Source organism: Schistosoma haematobium, chromosome ZW (assembly GCF_000699445.3).
Source record: "Schistosoma haematobium chromosome ZW, whole genome shotgun sequence".
Taxonomy (NCBI): Eukaryota; Metazoa; Platyhelminthes; class Trematoda; order Strigeidida; family Schistosomatidae; genus Schistosoma; species Schistosoma haematobium.
Window position 1 is genome coordinate 68,483,070 of NC_067195.1, and position 20,201 is coordinate 68,503,270.

At 34.6% G+C, this 20,201-nt stretch overlaps 1 protein-coding gene across 1 annotated transcript; it reads left to right on the forward strand.

Annotated features, from left to right (window-relative positions):
* Positions 1-31: 31 nt before the first annotated feature.
* Positions 32-2,689, forward strand: MS3_00001249 (uncharacterized protein). The gene has a single exon (XM_051208726.1). The coding sequence runs from the start codon at positions 939-941 to the stop codon at positions 1,509-1,511; it is 573 nt and encodes a 190-aa protein (XP_051072272.1). The 5' UTR covers positions 32-938; the 3' UTR covers positions 1,512-2,689.
* Positions 2,690-20,201: the final 17,512 nt, after the last annotated feature.

Consider the following 20,201-nt stretch of genomic DNA (forward strand, 5'->3'; position numbering starts at 1 on the left):
TATTCACTAAATCTTTAGCATGATTATTTTTGTTATTTGATATAATTTCACCGGTTAGCATTTATGTGATGATCGAAAAACACAGTGAAATCAAACATTCAAAAGTAGTAATGATGAAATAGGTAATAATTTCCAATGTAAAAACTTTCCATTTAAATGAATTTCAGCGACTTCAAGGTAGAACTCTGGACAATGAAAAAATTAACTAACTAGAATTACCAAACACAGCAGACGATGTTCAAGCGAGATGATAACAAAAATAATACGTAGTTGATAACAATATTTCACATATTGTACTAAACAAATGATTATTTAAGTCGTTATAAAAAATGATAGAAAAGGATGGTTTAAAAATGTGAGTAACAAATCAGTTCTGGAATAAAAATGTGGTAGACTATTTTATTTAATACGGATAAATAAAAAAGGAATCAGTTATTATCAGTTAACACATGAATCAGCTCGATTCTGAAGCGTATAAACATATATATCTAACAACCAGATCAACAATTCTCATAGGTACGTGGAAAGTCCGGACAATGTGATAGACCTGGTGGACCAGCCAAACAGCAACGGATATCAGGAGACACAACTTGGCAGTACTCAGAATCAGCAAAACCCATAGGACACAAGCTGGACAGCAAAGGCTAAATGCGATAGAGATGCTGCTGTACTCCGTTCACGAATAGGAAAATGCTCCACACACTCAGGCAGTTGCTCTGATACTGTCCAGAGAAACACGTAATTCACTCACAGAATGGGAATCTCACGGATCCAGGATCATCATAGGATCCTTCAGAACAAAGAAGGAGGGAATCACAACGAATGTTATCCAATGTTATGTACACACTAATGTTAACAACGACGACAATAAAGATCAGTTTTACGAAAGGCCGCAATCAATCATAACGAAGTGCCCAAGAAGCGATCTGACCATCCTGATGGGAGATCTAAACTCCAAAACCGGAATGGACACTACCGAATATGTGGATATCATGGAACGACATCGAGTGGGAGAAAAGAATGAAAATGACGACGGATTTTCAAATTTATGTGTATTCAACAAATCGGTTATAGGTGGTACAATATTCCTCCATGAACGCATACACAAAGATAACTGGGTCTCAACGGATCACACTACACTGAACCACATTGATCATATTCACATCAATAAGATTTCCAGAATGTCGATGGAAGACGTGAGAAACAGGAGAGAAGCTGACATAGCTTCAGATAACCAACAACTGGTGGTTGTCGATATGAAACTGATACTAAACAAACACTGGATAACTAAAGAAACAGCATTACAAAGGTTCAATACAGTCTCCCATTCATATACTGACAAACTTATCGAATTCAAGATAACTCTCAACAACAGATTCCAAGTCATACAAGATCTACTGAAGGAAGAGAGAAAAGCTATTATGGAGGACAACTGGAAGGAAATCACAGAAGCACTGACTTCAATGTGTCAGGAGGTTCTAGGCTGCACGAAGCATCGTCATAAGGAATGAATCATCATGGAAAACCTAGACAGCATTCAAGAAAGGAAGAACAAGAAGAAAACAATGGGCAACAGTGGAACAAGAACAGAGAAACTGAAGGCACAAGCTGAATACACTGAAGCAGACAAGTAAGTGAAGAGGAGCATTCGAGCTGACAAGTAGAAGTACATGGGAGAGCAAGCAATGACAGCGGAAAATACTGCAAGAGAAGGAAATATGAAAGAATTATGTCAGACAGCGAAGAAACCATCAGGGAAATATAGTAAACCAGAGAGACCGGTCAGGGACAAAGAAGGAATATCAATCACTGAAATTCAAGAACAGAGTGTGAGATGGCTAGAACACTTCGAAAACCTATTGATTCGACCAGCTCCATTGAATCCACCCGACATCGAAGCAGTACAAACAGACCTTTCAATATATTCAGGATGACCATCAGACTTATCAATTGTGGGAAAGCATGACGACTTGACAATATACCAACCGAAGCACTGCATTCAGACATTGAAGCAACTGCAAACATGCTCTATATTCTATTCAAGAAGATTTAGGAGGACGATTAGAAGCAAGTGCCGATAGACTAGAATGAAGGGCGCATCATCAAGATTCCAATGAAAGGAGATCTGAGCAAATGTGAGAACCACAGATGAATCACACTTCTGTCAGTATCAGGAAACGTTTCCAACAGAGTGTTTCTGAAAACAGATGACAGACGCAGTAGACGCCCAACATCGAGACCAACAATTTGGATTCCGTAAGGATCGGTCGTGCACAGACCAAATTGCGACACCACGGATCATCGATGAACAGTTGAGTGGAACTCGTCACTACACAATTTCCGATTTATCGTACAAATATGGTGTCGTCCACCCATTAATTTTATGAACAAGAACTTTAATCTGACTGATCGTCTAACCATTGGCAGTTATTTAAAATCATGGTTAGCTGATGTGTTTATATCATACATATATGTCAAACTAAAATATATCTTTATGGGTATTGGATGGATAACGCGATAGTTGAATATTATCAAACCAGAAGATCTACATTAAATAAAAATATCGTAATCAGAACTAAGAATAAAATTGAAATGATAATTAGAAAATAGTTCCCACACCATGGTTTAAATATATAGGCAAGCATAAAATTAATTTAGCAATCCATTATTCTAAATTCCAACCACTACAACAACTTTATTTGTAATTTCAATTCAGATCGGCTTACACACTCGATAACTATTTAGAATCTATTAAGATAAACTTTTATAATCTTTGTATTTTATAAGTTCGTTACCATGCCTATGATAAGTGTTCTCCATTATTATTTTGATATGCGTGTATTGATGAGAACAATAGTGAAAGATAATTGTATTCATTTACAATTAATGAAGTAAAGGTTCTACAATTATTCTTCACCTGACTTGTTGTTTTTCATATTTTAAGTTCATAAATCAAAAATTAATTTAAGTAACTTAGAATCTACAATAGTAAATACTTTTAGGGTGATATAATATTCGAGAAGAACATTATACGCTGAATAACACATTGAATATTTCCCAGTTTATATTTAAGAGTTAGATCCATTGTAGTAATCGAATTTTTATAAATTTAATTCTTGTCTAGTTGTTTTTTTCATTAGTTTAATCTTCATCTTCGAAATTATATAAAATCTCATAATTACAAAACTGTCAAAATATTAGTTCAATAAAGAACAGAGATTCATATTGACCTATGTGAAGGAATATGATTGTTTTCTATTATTTGCTTGTTGAATTATCCAGAAGAACTGTAGAAGTTAGAAAGTATAATACTAATAATAACCAGAGAATTAGAATAAAAGCATACAAATGAACTGCTTTGAATTAGTCTGGAACCATATTCTTTATAAATCTAATATTTAACATGTTAATGTTCTGTAGTCTATCATATACTATCACTAGACCCACTGAATTGTATTGATTTGAAGTCTAAAAATCAGTTGTCTTAAAATTAATTTTTGTTAAGTCACAAAACAAAAAACGGTTTCGTTTACATTATCACTGTACCAGCGTTGAAAATGTGTATCCTGTTTGACTCAATGGACCAAACACGGAAACGTGTATTGAAAAAGGCACAACTTTATATCATTGTTTGTTATTCAACTGCAAATACCAGACAAACTAAGTAGTTGAAAAGTAATAAATTTCAAAAACATGTAGTCAATGTAAATGTATAATCGAATATTTATCACTGAGCAATTATCGAGTAAATAATGCTGTCAATTTCTTTTAATGAACAATTAATAATCGACGTTATTGTGAAAAGTTTACATTTTGATCCATTAGGCATACGAAATAAAACTTTATTCTCGTACTGTTAGGTTTGAAGCGGTTACGAGTTCACTTAGACTGCGAACTGAACAAAAAATCGGTGACCAAAAACCAATAAGCTAGCTATTCGTTGCGTCACAGCCCCGCTAAACTAGAGGAAGAAGTCCAAGTTTGAAATGGGTAAGTATATTCCGCAAAAGCCAGAAACCAGTGATAACAACAGACACAAATCAAAACGTATATATACAGCACAAAACCGTCCTTGGGGAGAGTTACGAAATAGCATGCTAAAAGACACAACGGATCAATAGCATTCAAGATTCTCCCGAGTGGGAAATACTACATGAAGGTGAGAAGAGCGCTTTTGGCGCGAAAACAAAGAAATTCAGACTTTCCAAATAAAATTACAAAATTAGGCCCCTTTCCAAGTGAGTTCTGGGGATCTAACATCTCCAACACGTACTAAACTACATTTAAAAATGCAAACAAAAGTGGTAAATTTTATTAAACATTTTAAATAATAGATTCAATCTTTTTTTAGGGGAAGGGAGTGGGGCGGTGAAATAAACACAAGATAAATAATAAAGTTGAAATGTTCGCAAATTTATACTACTTCAAGTCTCAATAATTTTTGAACGACCAAATGTTTCAGAAGACAATTATTTAATAAATCCATCCTAAGATTAGTTTCATTTAAATATCACTTTCAGTGTATTGTCCGTACGGGAATAAATTGAACATAGTGATTGGTGGCTAATAATCGAAATATAAACAGTAGTAATGTCTACTGTGATGAATAATTTAGGCGTATTTTACTTAACATTAATACCGCCTGCCTTAATAATCAATTGCTGGGTATCTTGTACATGAAATACTTTACTATTAAATTTTACTTAGTCATCTTATATCCATATTTCAAATCCTGATCGTTGATGAACGGATTACATTTTTAAAAAAGATGGATGGTGGCTAGCAGTGGAATCCAGGACGCTCATTTTGTCCTGTTCGGAATTCATCAGCTGGATGTACCTGCATCCTAGAGTTGATATTCACCCCGGGACTCGAACCCAGCACTGTTCGCTTCAAACACCATCGCGTTGTCCATTTAGTTACTGAGTCTTGATAGCCACCTGCTTTTGAAATGAGAAGATACATGCAAGCAACACCAAGTGAATTTAAATTTCACTCCATTGGACAAGCGAGTGGCTATCAGAACTTAGTAGCTAAGTGAATAACGCGATGGCGTTTGAAGCGAACGGTTCTGGGTTCGAGTTTCGGAGTGAACATCAACAGTGGAATGCGGGTTTTAGGTAATTAATTGATACACGAAAGTAATTCAAGGTTTATTCTTAAAAGCTAAGATATAATTGATGAATTCAAAAAATCACTAAATTAATATTTTGAATAATTTAGTCTGTATAAAATTAGATTAACAGTGTACGTTTATAATCATTTAATTATATTTTTCAGGCAAGAATATTGAAGATAAAAACTGATACTGAATAAAAATGTACTACTTCTAAACACAAATTGACCATCATCATAATGAAACTAATAAAAAGAAAGGGGTTTTGCGGATATTGTAGTATCTTAATAGCTGAAGTCATGAGTCATTTGAAGCCTGACCTTGAAGCACTAGACGGTCGTTTGGTCCTCGTATGTGTTAATGTCTAACTTCAACCAATCTACGAAATCGTGCCACCGTCCACCATTGTCTTTAGTGAGTTACTATCTCACAACAGACACGGTTGAACTCCAGTGATCACGGCTTCTCACTAGAACTTCAAGAAATACCTCTTGAAGTCAGTCATTACTGAGCACATGATGATTATTATTATCGGAAGTGCTTCCAGGTTTTTCATGGTGGTCTAGCTTCAATTGACCATTGAATTCAACTATTAAATTATTATTCTTATTATTGTTATTATTATTACTATTATTATTATTATTATTATTATTGAGTACTCTAACAATGGGTAAAATAACACACAAATTATCGAGACTAATGTTATGTTCCGATACATGTAATTCAAGTTAATAAAACAAACTCAACCTATATGGGCTTTGCTTTTATTTTTAATTCAACACTAATATGCACTATGATTTTAAATTGAATAATCTACCGAATTCGACAAAATATATTCGACTTTTACCAAGTGCACTAATCATAAAAATGAAGTTAATAAGAAAAATATTTCATCAATTTTTATCTGAACATTGAAAAATAATAAACAAAACGAATGTTCACTCATTCGTTATATCATGATTGAATCAACTAACACATTTACGTACAATGAGTACAATAATAAATAATGCACTCATGATGATCTATCTGCAATATATATTAAATGAAATGAAATGAAATATAGATAGTTATTCATTTTAATATAAGCTTTTTAAAAGTCATCTATTGAAATTAATGAATCTATTTTTTATTGTATTCAATAATTGTCATTGATTCAGTCAGTGAGTTACAACGTAGGACTAAGCATATATACCCCTTCTAACAACCAGAGCAACAATTCTCATAGGTACGTGGAAAGTCCGGACAATGTGATAGACCTGGTGGACCAGCCAAACAGCAACGGATATCAGGAGACACAACTTGGCAGTACTCAGAATCAGCAAAACCCATAGGACACAAGCTGGACAACAAAGGCTAAATGCGATAGAGATGCTGCTGTACTCCGTTCACGAATAGGAAAATGCTCCACACACTCAGGCAGTTGCTCTGATACTGTCCAGAGAAACACGTAATTCACTCACAGAATGGGAATCTCACGGATCCAGGATCATCATAGGATCCTTCAGAACAAAGAAGGAGGGAATCACAACGAATGTTATCCAATGTTATGTACACACCAATGTTAACAACGACGACAATAAAGATCAGTTTTACGAAAGGCCGCAATCAATCATAACGAAGTGCCCAAGAAGCGATCTGACCATCCTGATGGGAGATCTAAACTCCAAAACCGGAATGGACACTACCGAATATGTGGATATCATGGAACGACATCGAGTGGGAGAAAAGAATGAAAATGACGACGGATTTTCAAATTTATGTGTATTCAACAAATCGGTTATAGGTGGTACAATATTCCTCCATGAACGCATACACAAAGATAACTGGGTCTCAACGGATCACACTACACTGAACCACATTGATCATATTCACATCAATAAGATTTCCAGAATGTATAATTACATATCAGTGATAGATGGCATTCAGTGCAGGGTAATTTCAACTTGTGTACCGTTCATTATTATAATGTAATGGATAACTGACCTAATATTTTTTAATAGTTAAGCATTCACCTTGTTACTTATAAATTTATAGGTTATATCTCTGATAATTTCATGAATACTTTCTGCTGAATTATCTCATATTACAATAAAATATCTATATAATACTTGTTGATTTACAACATTATCTTAACGGATACAAATCTATACTAAATATAACTGATATATTAAATTCATCTTAACCTAAATCATTTAATTAACTTAAAATTGTTTTATTTAGGATCACGTTTTTTTTTAATATTTTATTTCTATTGATTGATGAATGAATTTCAAGATCATTATTTAATAATAATGAATATGTAATTTATCAAAATAAATTATGATCATGATTAGAAATTATAATTCATTTTAACTTATTATTAATCTTATAAACGTCATTTAAAAGGAGAAAAAAAAACATTTTTTTTATTTATCATTGTTGTATCCATAGCTAATATCATGTTACAGATAGTTTCAAATTGATGAAAAATGAAATATTGAATTACACTATAAATTGTTCATTTATAAAAATAGATTTTTAAAATGTTTATAAAAAAAAACATTGAGGAATTTTTATAAATAAATACAAACTATTCATCTGGTTACATCAATGTAGAATACAACAAAACAAAAACAAACGAACAAAACAAACAACAGAATATAAAAATAAGAACTATTATGATTGATTTAAATAAAGTAAATTGTACTGAACTTACTTACTTACATCCAACTTGTCCTATCCATTTCCATCGTCTTTTCCTAATTTCTTCTTCAGCTAGAAGCTGGTTTGTTCTCTCCCACAAAAGGCTGTTGCTGATGGTGTCCAGCCAGTGGATGTTGAGTATCATGCGTAGACAGCTATTTATAAATACTTGTACCTTCTTGATTGTGGTTGTTGTAGTTTTCCAAATTGGCGTACGTAATTAAAATATTATAATGTAAGCATAATGAACCGTATAGAGGATTATTCGGTTCTGGGTTTAAGAAACATTTTAAAAAAGAATAGTGTCTAATTCAACTTCTGGTTAGCGTTTTTTTTTCTAGCGAGTTAGTCTTCTACGGGATGGAGTCGTTAACCCCATGCCAAACCGTCCTCCTTTATTCAGGCTTGTGATCGGCAGTAGCCACAGAAGGGCTCCGGGCGGAGTTTCTAATTCAATTTGTAAATTTTATTATATTTGTGTTTTTTTTAATTTGATATGGCTTTCGTATACTAGACAAATCTTAAGCTATGGTGGAGTAGATTTGTAGGTCAGATGGATGATTTTGATGGAGTTTTGTTCTATGAACTGGATGGTTTAGTTATGGAGCTTCTACCTGAAGTTTGTGCTGATGATGTTGTTCAGAAGAACGATGAAAGCTCCACGACGTAACATTCCAGCTCAGAGAATAAAACTCCATCAAAATCTTAAGCTAGTTAATATTGAATTTGATTACTTATAGGTTGTAAATGATATATATTTCGATTTGTATAAGTGTCTTTTGTTTCTGATTAGCAGTTTGATATGTTTTGAAGTGATGTCTTGTTAAGTTAGATCTATGCAATGAAAAAAATGTCAACCAAATGAAGGTATTTAAACATTCTTAAGCAGTGTATACTTTCCTTAGCCTATTGAATAAAATAATGAAACCATGAAAAAAGTTATTAAGAATATAGTGTTACTTTATTCTCCCAGTCTTCTTGAGAACAAATTTCTTCTTTTCATATTTTACACAAAGCTTATGTTACTTCCGATATAACTATGTTACAACTGACTTCATAAACTTAAAGGTTATAAAAGGATTTGTGACACATCATAAATTTCCTATCTTTCGGTTATTGCTAATTTATTTTCACAATTTATATTTGCTAACATATCACTAACGAAGGCTAAAAGCTGGGTTGTTATAATATTCGAGTTAACAACCAAAGTGTCTGTATGGACAAAATCTTTGTATGAATTTATCTCGGTACCGCTAAAATTAGTTTATTTATATTACTTACTTACTTACGATTGTTACTCCTCGTGAAGGAGCATAGGCCGCTCACCAGCATTCTCCGTCCAACCCTGTCCTGAGCAATCTTTTTCAGCTCCTTCCAGTTGTTATTCATCCTTTTCATATCTGCTTTTATTATCCGACGTAATGTGTTCTTTGGCCTTCCTCTTTTCCGCTTCCCTTCAGGAGTCCAAGTTAGAGCTTGTCTCGTGATGTAGTTTGACGATTTGCGTAATGTATGTCCTATCAATTTCCATCGTCTTTTCCTAATTTCTTCTTCAGCTGTAAGGTGGTTTGTTCTCTTCCACAAAAGGCTGTTGCTGATGGTATCAGGTAATAAATATTTTCTGTGGTTTACACATCAGAAGCTTTAAGGTAAGATTCCACTGTTTTAATGAACGTAATTTGTTTACTTATGAACCAAAGTCTATTTATATAATTAAGAGCTTACACGCACATAACGTAGTGGGAACCAAATTATACGAAAATCACCTTTGAAATAATTGGTCACAAGTTTTTGAGGTTATTTAAAGGATCGAGAAATAAACTCATTTTTTTCTACTTAACAGATACTTAGACCTAACTTGTTGATATACGAAAATGGGATTCATATTTTATATTGGTATTCTTAGCAATCTGTACGCGTTCCATAATATTTGGTCGCCCGAAATTTCAACCGCTTAGCTTTATGTTGCATACATCAGGTAAATACAAGATGTTTCTGTTTTATCTATCATGTGTAGCTATATAGCTATTCATTACTTTGTTCTGTTTGATGAAAGGTTTACCATGCTCCGTCGTTCAGATTATGTGGTTATTTGTCAAGTTGCACAGTTTCAATTCAATAAATCTTGTGTGGTCAGATTTTATAAGATTTTATACATACGTACATCACAACACTAACAGTATAAACGTGGTGTAAATAAGTATAATTAAATCAATTAAAACATAAAGAGTTTTAGCGAAATTGTATACTAAACTGGACAACATTTATAGCTAAATTTAGTATCCATCATTTCTGACATATAGGGAGGAAATAACACACATCTCACCACTAGAACATTAATCCGATTAATTGTTATGATGGATGGAGGCAGATTTAAACTAAGGTGTGGACTATTTCCAATCCATAAATTGAATTAGTGTATAATTATTTCATGTAACTGATTGTATTATGTGTATGTATGGTTGCACGCCTTGATAATAGTGCTTAGATTATTTCAAATTATTAATTAAGATAACATTTGAATTGATTTTAGGAATATGAGCAAAATTTACTAAGTGTAAAGCTCTTAATACTTGTGAACTGAGATAAAATGACTTTACTGTTACCTACTAATTTTCATTTTAGTATTGATATACAAATTCAAATAAATGGTTCATTTGACTAATTTCATACAACAGTAATATAAATGTCTAATATTGTTCAGAATAAATTCCTAATTGACAAACATTGTTTATTATCAGTAAACTGATTGTTCTGATAAATTACATGATATATTTCTTTATTAGTAATAATAATAACAACTTTTAGTTATCATTACCAAGGTTTGACTTGATCATTTCGAATAAATTGAGCATTGGGTTATAAAAAAATAATATATTTGTAATATCCCAACGAGTAGAAAAATTAGATGTGTTGACGTTTCGTGACCTAGTGTAAGCTACTTCTTCAGAGGATTCATTCTCTAAGTCATGAGACGTGAGAACATCTAATTTTTCTACTCATTGGGATATTACAAATATATTATTTGTTTATAATAATAACAATTATTATTATTGGTCATTAGTTATATTTTGTTAATTTTTAGTTTGTTTTATTTCTTTTTCATTACCGAATTCTTATTTTATGTATATTTAAACCATCGTACTTCACACATACATTTCCACTCACTCAATTCTCTTAAATTATGTGAACTCATCAAATCTTGTTTAATCATTACGCAAACTATCTTACCAGTTTTTTTTATTCTAGAAATCTTGTGCAAACCCTTCATTACCTCTAAAATTATCACACAATTGATTTTATTTGTTTCTGAACTTCACTCAATTATTACATCACCCACCCCTCATGTTTCTTGATTCTAACACCAAATGACCTCCGACCTGTTTCTGAACACATATATATAGTTAGTGTTGGTGACCTTTGTCATTCCAATTCTTTTCATTTACTTATGTTAATTATTTCACACTATATCTTACCTCAATGTAAAATCTTAATACATATTTGGTTGTAAGCAGCTGATGGAAAGCCTCAAAATATTATTCTGCGTCCATGTTCGTTCTGGCTTTATATGATTATTTTTATTATTACCAGTATTATCATCACAATAACCATGATACAAAATTCTGTTTTCAATTAGTCGTTTTAATAGACGATTTTGATCTATTAATTAAAACTTATCACCTTAAAGGCATATTAATTTTCTTGCTTCTTCCTGTAATACTTTTTTTCAACTTTACGAGTGACCTTTAAATTCACTTGGTATTGTTAACGTGAAACATTCCGTTGATCTTTAGGATTTCAATCGACCAGTCTCTTATTGGTATATGTGCATACTGGGCATATTGCCTCGATATTGCCTTAATTCACAATCATTCTAAGCAAAGATAGATGAATAACATATATTGTTAACATTTAAAATGTAGTAGATGTACATTTCACTATTTTCAAATTATAATATTGATAAGTACAAACAGGACGTTTTCTTCGCAAATTTTAATATTTTGTTTTATGTTCTACAGTGATCATAAATTTGTAGTGGTGAAGATTTATAACTCGCGTCGATGATTTAATAAGGGTTCTTTCTCTGAACTGGGTGTTTTCATCATCTAGCTTTCATTGTCTTTCTGAACAATATCATCAGTACAAACTTCAGATAGAACTGAGTTGTACGAACAATAGCAATCAATCAAGATCAAGATTGACAAAATAAGCTATCAAGCATATATGAAGAAATTCGAACAGCTCACTTCTATCTAAAGTTTGTGCTAATTATGTCGTCTGTAAGAATGATGCAAGCTTCAGGACTAAATTACTTAATTTAAAAATGAGACGTCACGAACATTTTGAATTTGTGACATTAGAAACTAAATTTATCGAAAAACAATTATTCACTCTAATATTCTTCGTCTTTTGAATATTCTATGAGGATTTCGCAATTACCAAAAAAGGTAATGTGAATTGGTAATTTATCTAATGAAATATCTTTTTTATTAAACTAGCAATTATGATATAATTACAATACCTTAATTGATGTCCCAAGTATTGACTTGCTTATAACACTATTGGATACTCCAATACAATAATTGGCCTAAATATTTACTCACAGTATCATATAAACTGAATTGTTAATTACTGTTTGTCAAAACAATTTTTTAGATTACGTAAACGTTCAACAACGTCATTATACTTAAAAAAATAATCCTTCTGTTTCCATGTATCATATATCAAGCAGGAAAGTAATTAGTCAATAGAATTTATCCCAAGAATTTCGTTTTCTCTGATATATTCAAGAAAATGATGGTATAGGGTGGAACTGAACTTTTTTATGAAGACATTTTACCAAGGAATGATAGAAATTATTTTAATAAGTTAGGATCTCTTTTCAATGAATTTATTATCAAACTGTACAATCATATATATGAAACTTTTTTGTTAAAGTACTAGTTCCGTTAGGAAATGTGAACAAAGAATAACCAAGATGATGTAATAGAAAGATTATAATGCTAGACCACGTAATATGAGTAGTAATAATAATAAGCTTGTATTTACAAGCTTTTGCCTTTGAGATACAATTGTTGAAATCGACCATTGCTGCCACATTGACGTCGTGGTCAGACTTGCCTATCGTGACAAACAATCGAGCTATACTGCCTGAAACATTCATTTCCCAAGGTTCTACTATAGCAGACAGGTCGGTTGAGGAGCGGTGGAACTAAAAACGGCAATCCCAAGGTTCGAGGACAGAAGTCGTACAGCTGACTGTACAAAGTTGTGACGGAAGTAAGGTGTTTCCGTCAGATAGCCAGCATAACAGCGATGCTGCCTTCCCACAAGTGGGGGGTGGGGATGAATAGACGGACTCTAAAAATACACATCTCGCCTTAACCCATGAATATCCGTATCCGGTGGTAAAGTCTCAACACGTACATAGTCAACACGAAATTTTCTCACAAAAAGGTCATATGTGACCGAACTAAGGAAGTTGTCCGTCGGGCACTGCGGTCACGCTCTCAGATCACTTAGACCACCCATAAAGTAATTTCCTTTCCAGGCTCTTGTAGACGAACCCTTCCATGGAGAGGGTGACAGGGAAGTGATAACCGCCTTCATAACTCTAACAGCACTCAAGACCACTTCATTCATAATCAATCTCCCTCTTCAATTCCTATTATTCCTCCGACCTCTAGTTTCAACACCGAACTTCCTCTTTTGACATTCTCCTCATGAGTCACCATGGCCAGTGATTATTGTGCGCGAACCACTCCCAGGTCTACTGAAACCTCGCTCCAAACTACACATTGGAGCCTTCAATGTGCTCACCCTATATCGAATTGGCCGGCACGTCTCCTTGACTAAAACCCTAGAATCTCGTACGATTGATATACTCTGTGTCTCCGAAACACATATGTAGAGAATCCTAATGTGGTCACTCACTTGACCTCATCTCTCCAAAACGGAAGGTCGATGAGTTACACACTGCGTGTTTCTGATGACCCGATGGGCAATTGTCGTGTACTGACAGATGTAGGCATAGCACTGAGTACGAGGGCAGAACAAGCACTATTGGAATGAATTCCCGTTAACAGACGCCTATGTAGTAAACGGCTAAACTGCTCGTTAGGAACTCGGAAAGATAGCGAGACACGTCGTTGCCTGTTTGTCGTTTCTGCCTACACTCCCACTGACTGTAGAGTGGATGAAGTGAAAGATGACTTTCACAGAAAGCTTTCTGAGTTTCTTCAGAAAGCTAAACACTCAGACATAGTACTCATAACGTGTGACTTTAATGCTCAGGTAGGTAGTTTAAACCGAACACAAAGATATTTGGGTGGGTATTTTGGTATTCCGATTCAGTGAACAATCAGTGGTGTCCGTCTGCTGCAACTGTGCTCAGACAATCGTTCATTTCTGAAATCACCAATTTTAGGCAATGAGAAGAGACATTGTTTAACATGGAGACCCCTGCATCAAACCAACGATGGACTCAAGTGGACCATATTACCATCAGTCATTGTTGGAGAGGGTCGATAGAAGACTGTCGCTCGTTCTGGAATACATGTCTAGACTCTGACTATGCTCTAATACGAGCACACGTTCGGTGACACCTCTCTGGACACAGGTAAACAACATTAAGAAATCGCATTGGAGTCGAACTCATTGACGAGGAAGCGAAAAGTAGATTCCAGGAACGACTGAGGTCACACTTAGGTAGTTCTGAAAACGAGGCTGACTCAGATGTTGCTTGGAGAGAAGTTCGAACAGTTGTGGAAACAGCAGCGATATCTATCAGTGATATGAATTGAAGGGTCACGAAAACCAGTGGATTTCTACTAAGTCTCTTGCACTGGTAAATTCTCATACAGAGAATTATTACAAACATTTTCCATTATTGCTTAATAATTAAATGTTTTGTATTGTTGTTATGTTTGAACACGTTTTAATACAGGATGACGGTGTTTCAGGTTTGAAATAATAAATAAATACTCAACAGTTTGCGAGTGTGAGTAATGATGAGCAAAGAAAGCGAAATAGATGGGAATTTCAGCAACTGTAGTTAACACCAGACAGCGTTTTATACTAATAAAAGAAACTGGAATTAATAGGTCAAGTGTGAGATGATCTTGGAAAAATACGACACTATTTTCTGTTCTCAATCCAGATGTTTAGAATGATGGGCGGAACACTTTAAGGAGTAGTTCAGCTGACCTTCAGCCATTCTACAACTACCCACCGTTCCCAAACAGCCTGAATGAAACATTAAAGGAGTCCCCACAACTCTAACTGAAGTTCAAAATGCTACAGATACGATAATCTGAAACGAGGAAGAGCAGCGGGTCCATTATGTATGTTGGTTCAGTTTTAGCGATGAAGTTGACCAATATTTTATCTAGAATCTGGTGACTAGATGCAATACCATCTGACTAGTCACAATCACTGATTGTCCCAATATATAAGAATGAGTTAAAATCATCCTGTGATAATCATAGACGGATTAGTTTGACCGATATAGCTTCTATAATACTAGCCTCAATAATTATCGGACGCCAAACAAAATCTCGTGAATTGACAACACGAGAAAATCAGGTTGTATTCAGAACTTGTCGTGGCTCTATCGAAGATTTTAGAACGTGGTCATGTTTGTCGGCGTCCGACAGTGATAATTTTTCTTGACATAAAACCAGCATTTGACTCTATTGACTGAGAGGTTCTGTGGCAGCGTCTGTCATTGGAAGGCGTACATCAGAAGTACATAAACCTTGTGACGGCTCTTTAATCGAACACCACTAGTCGAGTCAGAGCTTTTGGCGAACTGTTATCTAATTTTGCAACCTGAAGTGGTGTCCGGCAAAGTCGTCCACTATCTCCATATTTGTTCAGCTTCATTATAGACATACTGATGAAAATAACAATTCAGTCATTTGAATTTTCGGGCATTGATCTCTTACCAGGAGGTGAACTTATCGACTTATAATACGCAGATGACATATTCTCGTCTGGTGAAAATGCTGATTAAATGCAGTCTTTTGAAAACATAGGGAAACAATTTCAGGATGCTTGGGAAGCAAGTTGTTGCTTCAGGACCGGCCTGCATCAACACTTGAACTAAGGATAGAAAGTGAAGTAGTCGAACGCGTTGACAACTTCACTTATATTGGAAGTTCGATCAGCCGTAGTGGGTTGGTGTCTGATGAAATGTGTGCACGACTCAGAAAGCTCGTTTGGATTTTGCCAACTTACGTCACGTTTGGCGAAGGGAGATATCCGTCTATCAATTAAGGGACGAGTATACTGTGCGGCAGCTCGTTCTGTTCTAATTTACGTCTGAGAAATGTGACCATTAGGAGTAGAAGATACTCGTAATCTGCCTGTGTTTGATGATAGATGTCTTATAAATGTTGTTTGCATCTGCTGGTATCACCGGGTAAGTAATAGTGAGGTTAGATGAAAGATATTCGGAAATGATGGTAAATCAGTCGATGAGGTTGTGACTGTTCATCGATCGAGATGGTTGGACTAGGTGTTACGTATGCCTGAACACCGATTACCGCGATGCGCAGCGCTGACCAGTGTTGGAGACCGATGGAAAAAGTTGGGAGCGGCCAAACGAAAACGTGGTATCAGCTACTGAAGTCACTAACTTTGTTCTGAGCCATGTTGGTGGATGCAGAATACTTGGTTATTCCGCGTCACTATCGTATCGAATGGTTGGGGACTGTGAGTGACAGGGCTGGCGTAGTTGTATACATTTTGTCTTCCCTCAAACTGTGAAATTAAAATTACTTTATACCTTTGTTTCTAATTATTTCTTCCTGTATTATATCCTTAAATAATCTGTCTTTTATATATTACTACCATTGAAATAACTGCTTCTATCAATTTGGTGTTAATCGCGTTGTGCTAACGAGGTATGGCAACTCAGACCGATCCATATATATATATATACTTGGTCCTACGTTGTAACTCACTGACTGAATCAATGACAATTATTGAATACAATAAAAAATAGATTCATTAATTTCAATAGATGACTTTTAAAAAGCTTATATTAAAATGAATAACTATCTATATTTCATTTCATTTCATTTAATATATATTGCAGATAGATCATCATGAGTGCATTATTTATTATTGTACTCATTGTACGTAAATGTGTTAGTTGATTCAATCATGATATAACGAATGAGTGAACATTCGTTTTGTTTATTATTTTTCAATGTTCAGATAAAAATTGATGAAATATTTTTCTTATTAACTTCATTTTTATGATTAGTGCACTTGGTAAAAGTCGAATATATTTTGTCGAATTCGGTAGATTATTCAATTTAAAATCATAGTGCATATTAGTGTTGAATTAAAAATAAAAGCAAAGCCCATATAGGTTGAGTTTGTTTTATTAACTTGAATTACATGTATCGGAACATAACATTAGTCTCGATAATTTGTGTGTTATTTTATCCATTGTTAGAGTACTTAATAATAATAACAATAATAATAATAATAATAATTTAATAGTTGAATTCAATGGTCAATTGAAGCGAGACCACCATGAAAAACCTGGAAGCACTTCCGATAATAATAATCATCATGTGCTCAGTAATGACTGACTTCAAGAGGTATTTCTTGAAGTTCTAGTGAGAAGCCGTGATCACTGGAGTTCAACCGGGTCTGTGTTATTCAGCGTATAATGTTCTTCTTGAATATTATATCACCCTAAAAGTATTTACTATTGTAGATTCTAAGTTACTTAAATTAATTTTTGATTTATGAACTTAAAATATGAAAAACAACAAGTCAGGTGAAGAATAATTGTAGAACCTTTACTTCATTAATTGTAAATGAATACAATTATCTTTCACTATTGTTCTCATCAATACACGCATATCAAAATAATAATGGAGAACACTTATCATAGGCATGGTAACGAACTTATAAAATACAAAGATTATAAAAGTTTATCTTAATAGATTCTAAATAGTTATCGAGTGTGTAAGCCGATCTGAATTGAAATTACAAATAAAGTTGTTGTAGTGGTTGGAATTTAGAATAATGGATTGCTAAATTAATTTTATGCTTGCCTATATATTTAAACCATGGTGTGGGAACTATTTTCTAATTATCATTTCAATTTTATTCTTAGTTCTGATTACGATATTTTTATTTAATGTAGATCTTCTGGTTTGATAATATTCAACTATCGCGTTATCCATCCAATACCCATAAAGATATATTTTAGTTTGACATATATGTATGATATAAACACATCAGCTAACCATGATTTTAAATAACTGCCAATGGTTAGACGATCAGTCAGATTAAAGTTCTTGTTCATAAAATTAATGGGTGGACGACACCATATTTGTACGATAAATCGGAAATTGTGTAGTGACGAGTTCCACTCAACTGTTCATCGATGATCCGTGGTGTCGCAATTTGGTCTGTGCACGACCGATCCTTACGGAATCCAAATTGTTGGTCTCGATGTTGGGCGTCTACTGCGTCTGTCATCTGTTTTCAGAAACACTCTGTTGGAAACGTTTCCTGATACTGACAGAAGTGTGATTCATCTGTGGTTCTCACATTTGCTCAGATCTCCTTTCATTGGAATCTTGATGATGCGCCCTTCATTCTAGTCTATCGGCACTTGCTTCTAATCGTCCTCCTAAATCTTCTTGAATAGAATATAGAGCATGTTTGCAGTTGCTTCAATGTCTGAATGCAGTGCTTCGGTTGGTATATTGTCAAGTCGTCATGCTTTCCCACAATTGATAAGTCTGATGGTCATCCTGAATATATTGAAAGGTCTGTTTGTACTGCTTCGATGTCGGGTGGATTCAATGGAGCTGGTCGAATCAATAGGTTTTCGAAGTGTTCTAGCCATCTCACACTCTGTTCTTGAATTTCAGTGATTGATATTCCTTCTTTGTCCCTGACCGGTCTCTCTGGTTTACTATATTTCCCTGATGGTTTCTTCGCTGTCTGACATAATTCTTTCATATTTCCTTCTCTTGCAGTATTTTCCGCTGTCATTGCTTGCTCTCCCATGTACTTCTACTTGTCAGCTCGAATGCTCCTCTTCACTTACTTGTCTGCTTCAGTGTATTCAGCTTGTGCCTTCAGTTTCTCTGTTCTTGTTCCACTGTTGCCCATTGTTTTCTTCTTGTTCTTCCTTTCTTGAATGCTGTCTAGGTTTTCCATGATGATTCATTCCTTATGACGATGCTTCGTGCAGCCTAGAACCTCCTGACACATTGAAGTCAGTGCTTCTGTGATTTCCTTCCAGTTGTCCTCCATAATAGCTTTTCTCTCTTCCTTCAGCAGATCTTGTATGACTTGGAATCTGTTGTTGAGAGTTATCTTGAATTCGATGAGTTTGTCAGTATATGAATGGGAGACTGTATTGAACCTTTGTAATGCTGTTTCTTTAGTTATCCAGTGTTTGTTTAGTATCAGTTTCATATCGACAACCACCAGTTGTTGGTTATCTGAAGCTATGTCAGCTTCTCTCCTGTTTCTCACGTCTTCCATCGACATTCTGGAAATCTTATTGATGTGAATATGATCAATGTGGTTCAGTGTAGTGTGATCCGTTGAGACCCAGTTATCTTTGTGTATGCGTTCATGGAGGAATATTGTACCACCTATAACCGATTTGTTGAATACACATAAATTTGAAAATCCGTCGTCATTTTCATTCTTTTCTCCCACTCGATGTCGTTCCATGATATCCACATATTCGGTAGTGTCCATTCCGGTTTTGGAGTTTAGATCTCCCATCAGGATGGTCAGATCGCTTCTTGGGCACTTCGTTATGATTGATTGCGGCCTTTCGTAAAACTGATCTTTATTGTCGTCGTTGTTAACATTAGTGTGTACATAACATTGGATAACATTCGTTGTGATTCCCTCCTTCTTTGTTCTGAAGGATCCTATGATGATCCTGGATCCGTGAGATTCCCATTCTGTGAGTGAATTACGTGTTTCTCTGGACAGTATCAGAGCAACTGCCTGAGTGTGTGGAGCATTTTCCTATTCGTGAACGGAGTACAGCAGCATCTCTATCGCATTTAGCCTTTGCTGTCCAGCTTGTGTCCTATGGGTTCTGCTGATTCTGAGTACTGCCAAGTTGTGTCTCCTGATTTCCGTTGCTGTTTGGCTGGTCCACCAGGTCTATCACATTGTCCGGACTTTCCACGTACCTATGAGAATTGTTGCTCTGGTTATTCGAAGGCTATCGGCGTCGTGACTTTTGAAGAATCTCGTCTTACATCATGATGTGTTATAATTCTTCCTTCAACTCCTAGGGTAGATTCTACATTGTTTATCTTGTTTAATGTGGTTGTCGTTTATTAACAAGATTTTTTCTATGGGATGAGTTTGCTGCGTCACGCTCATTCTTCCTCCT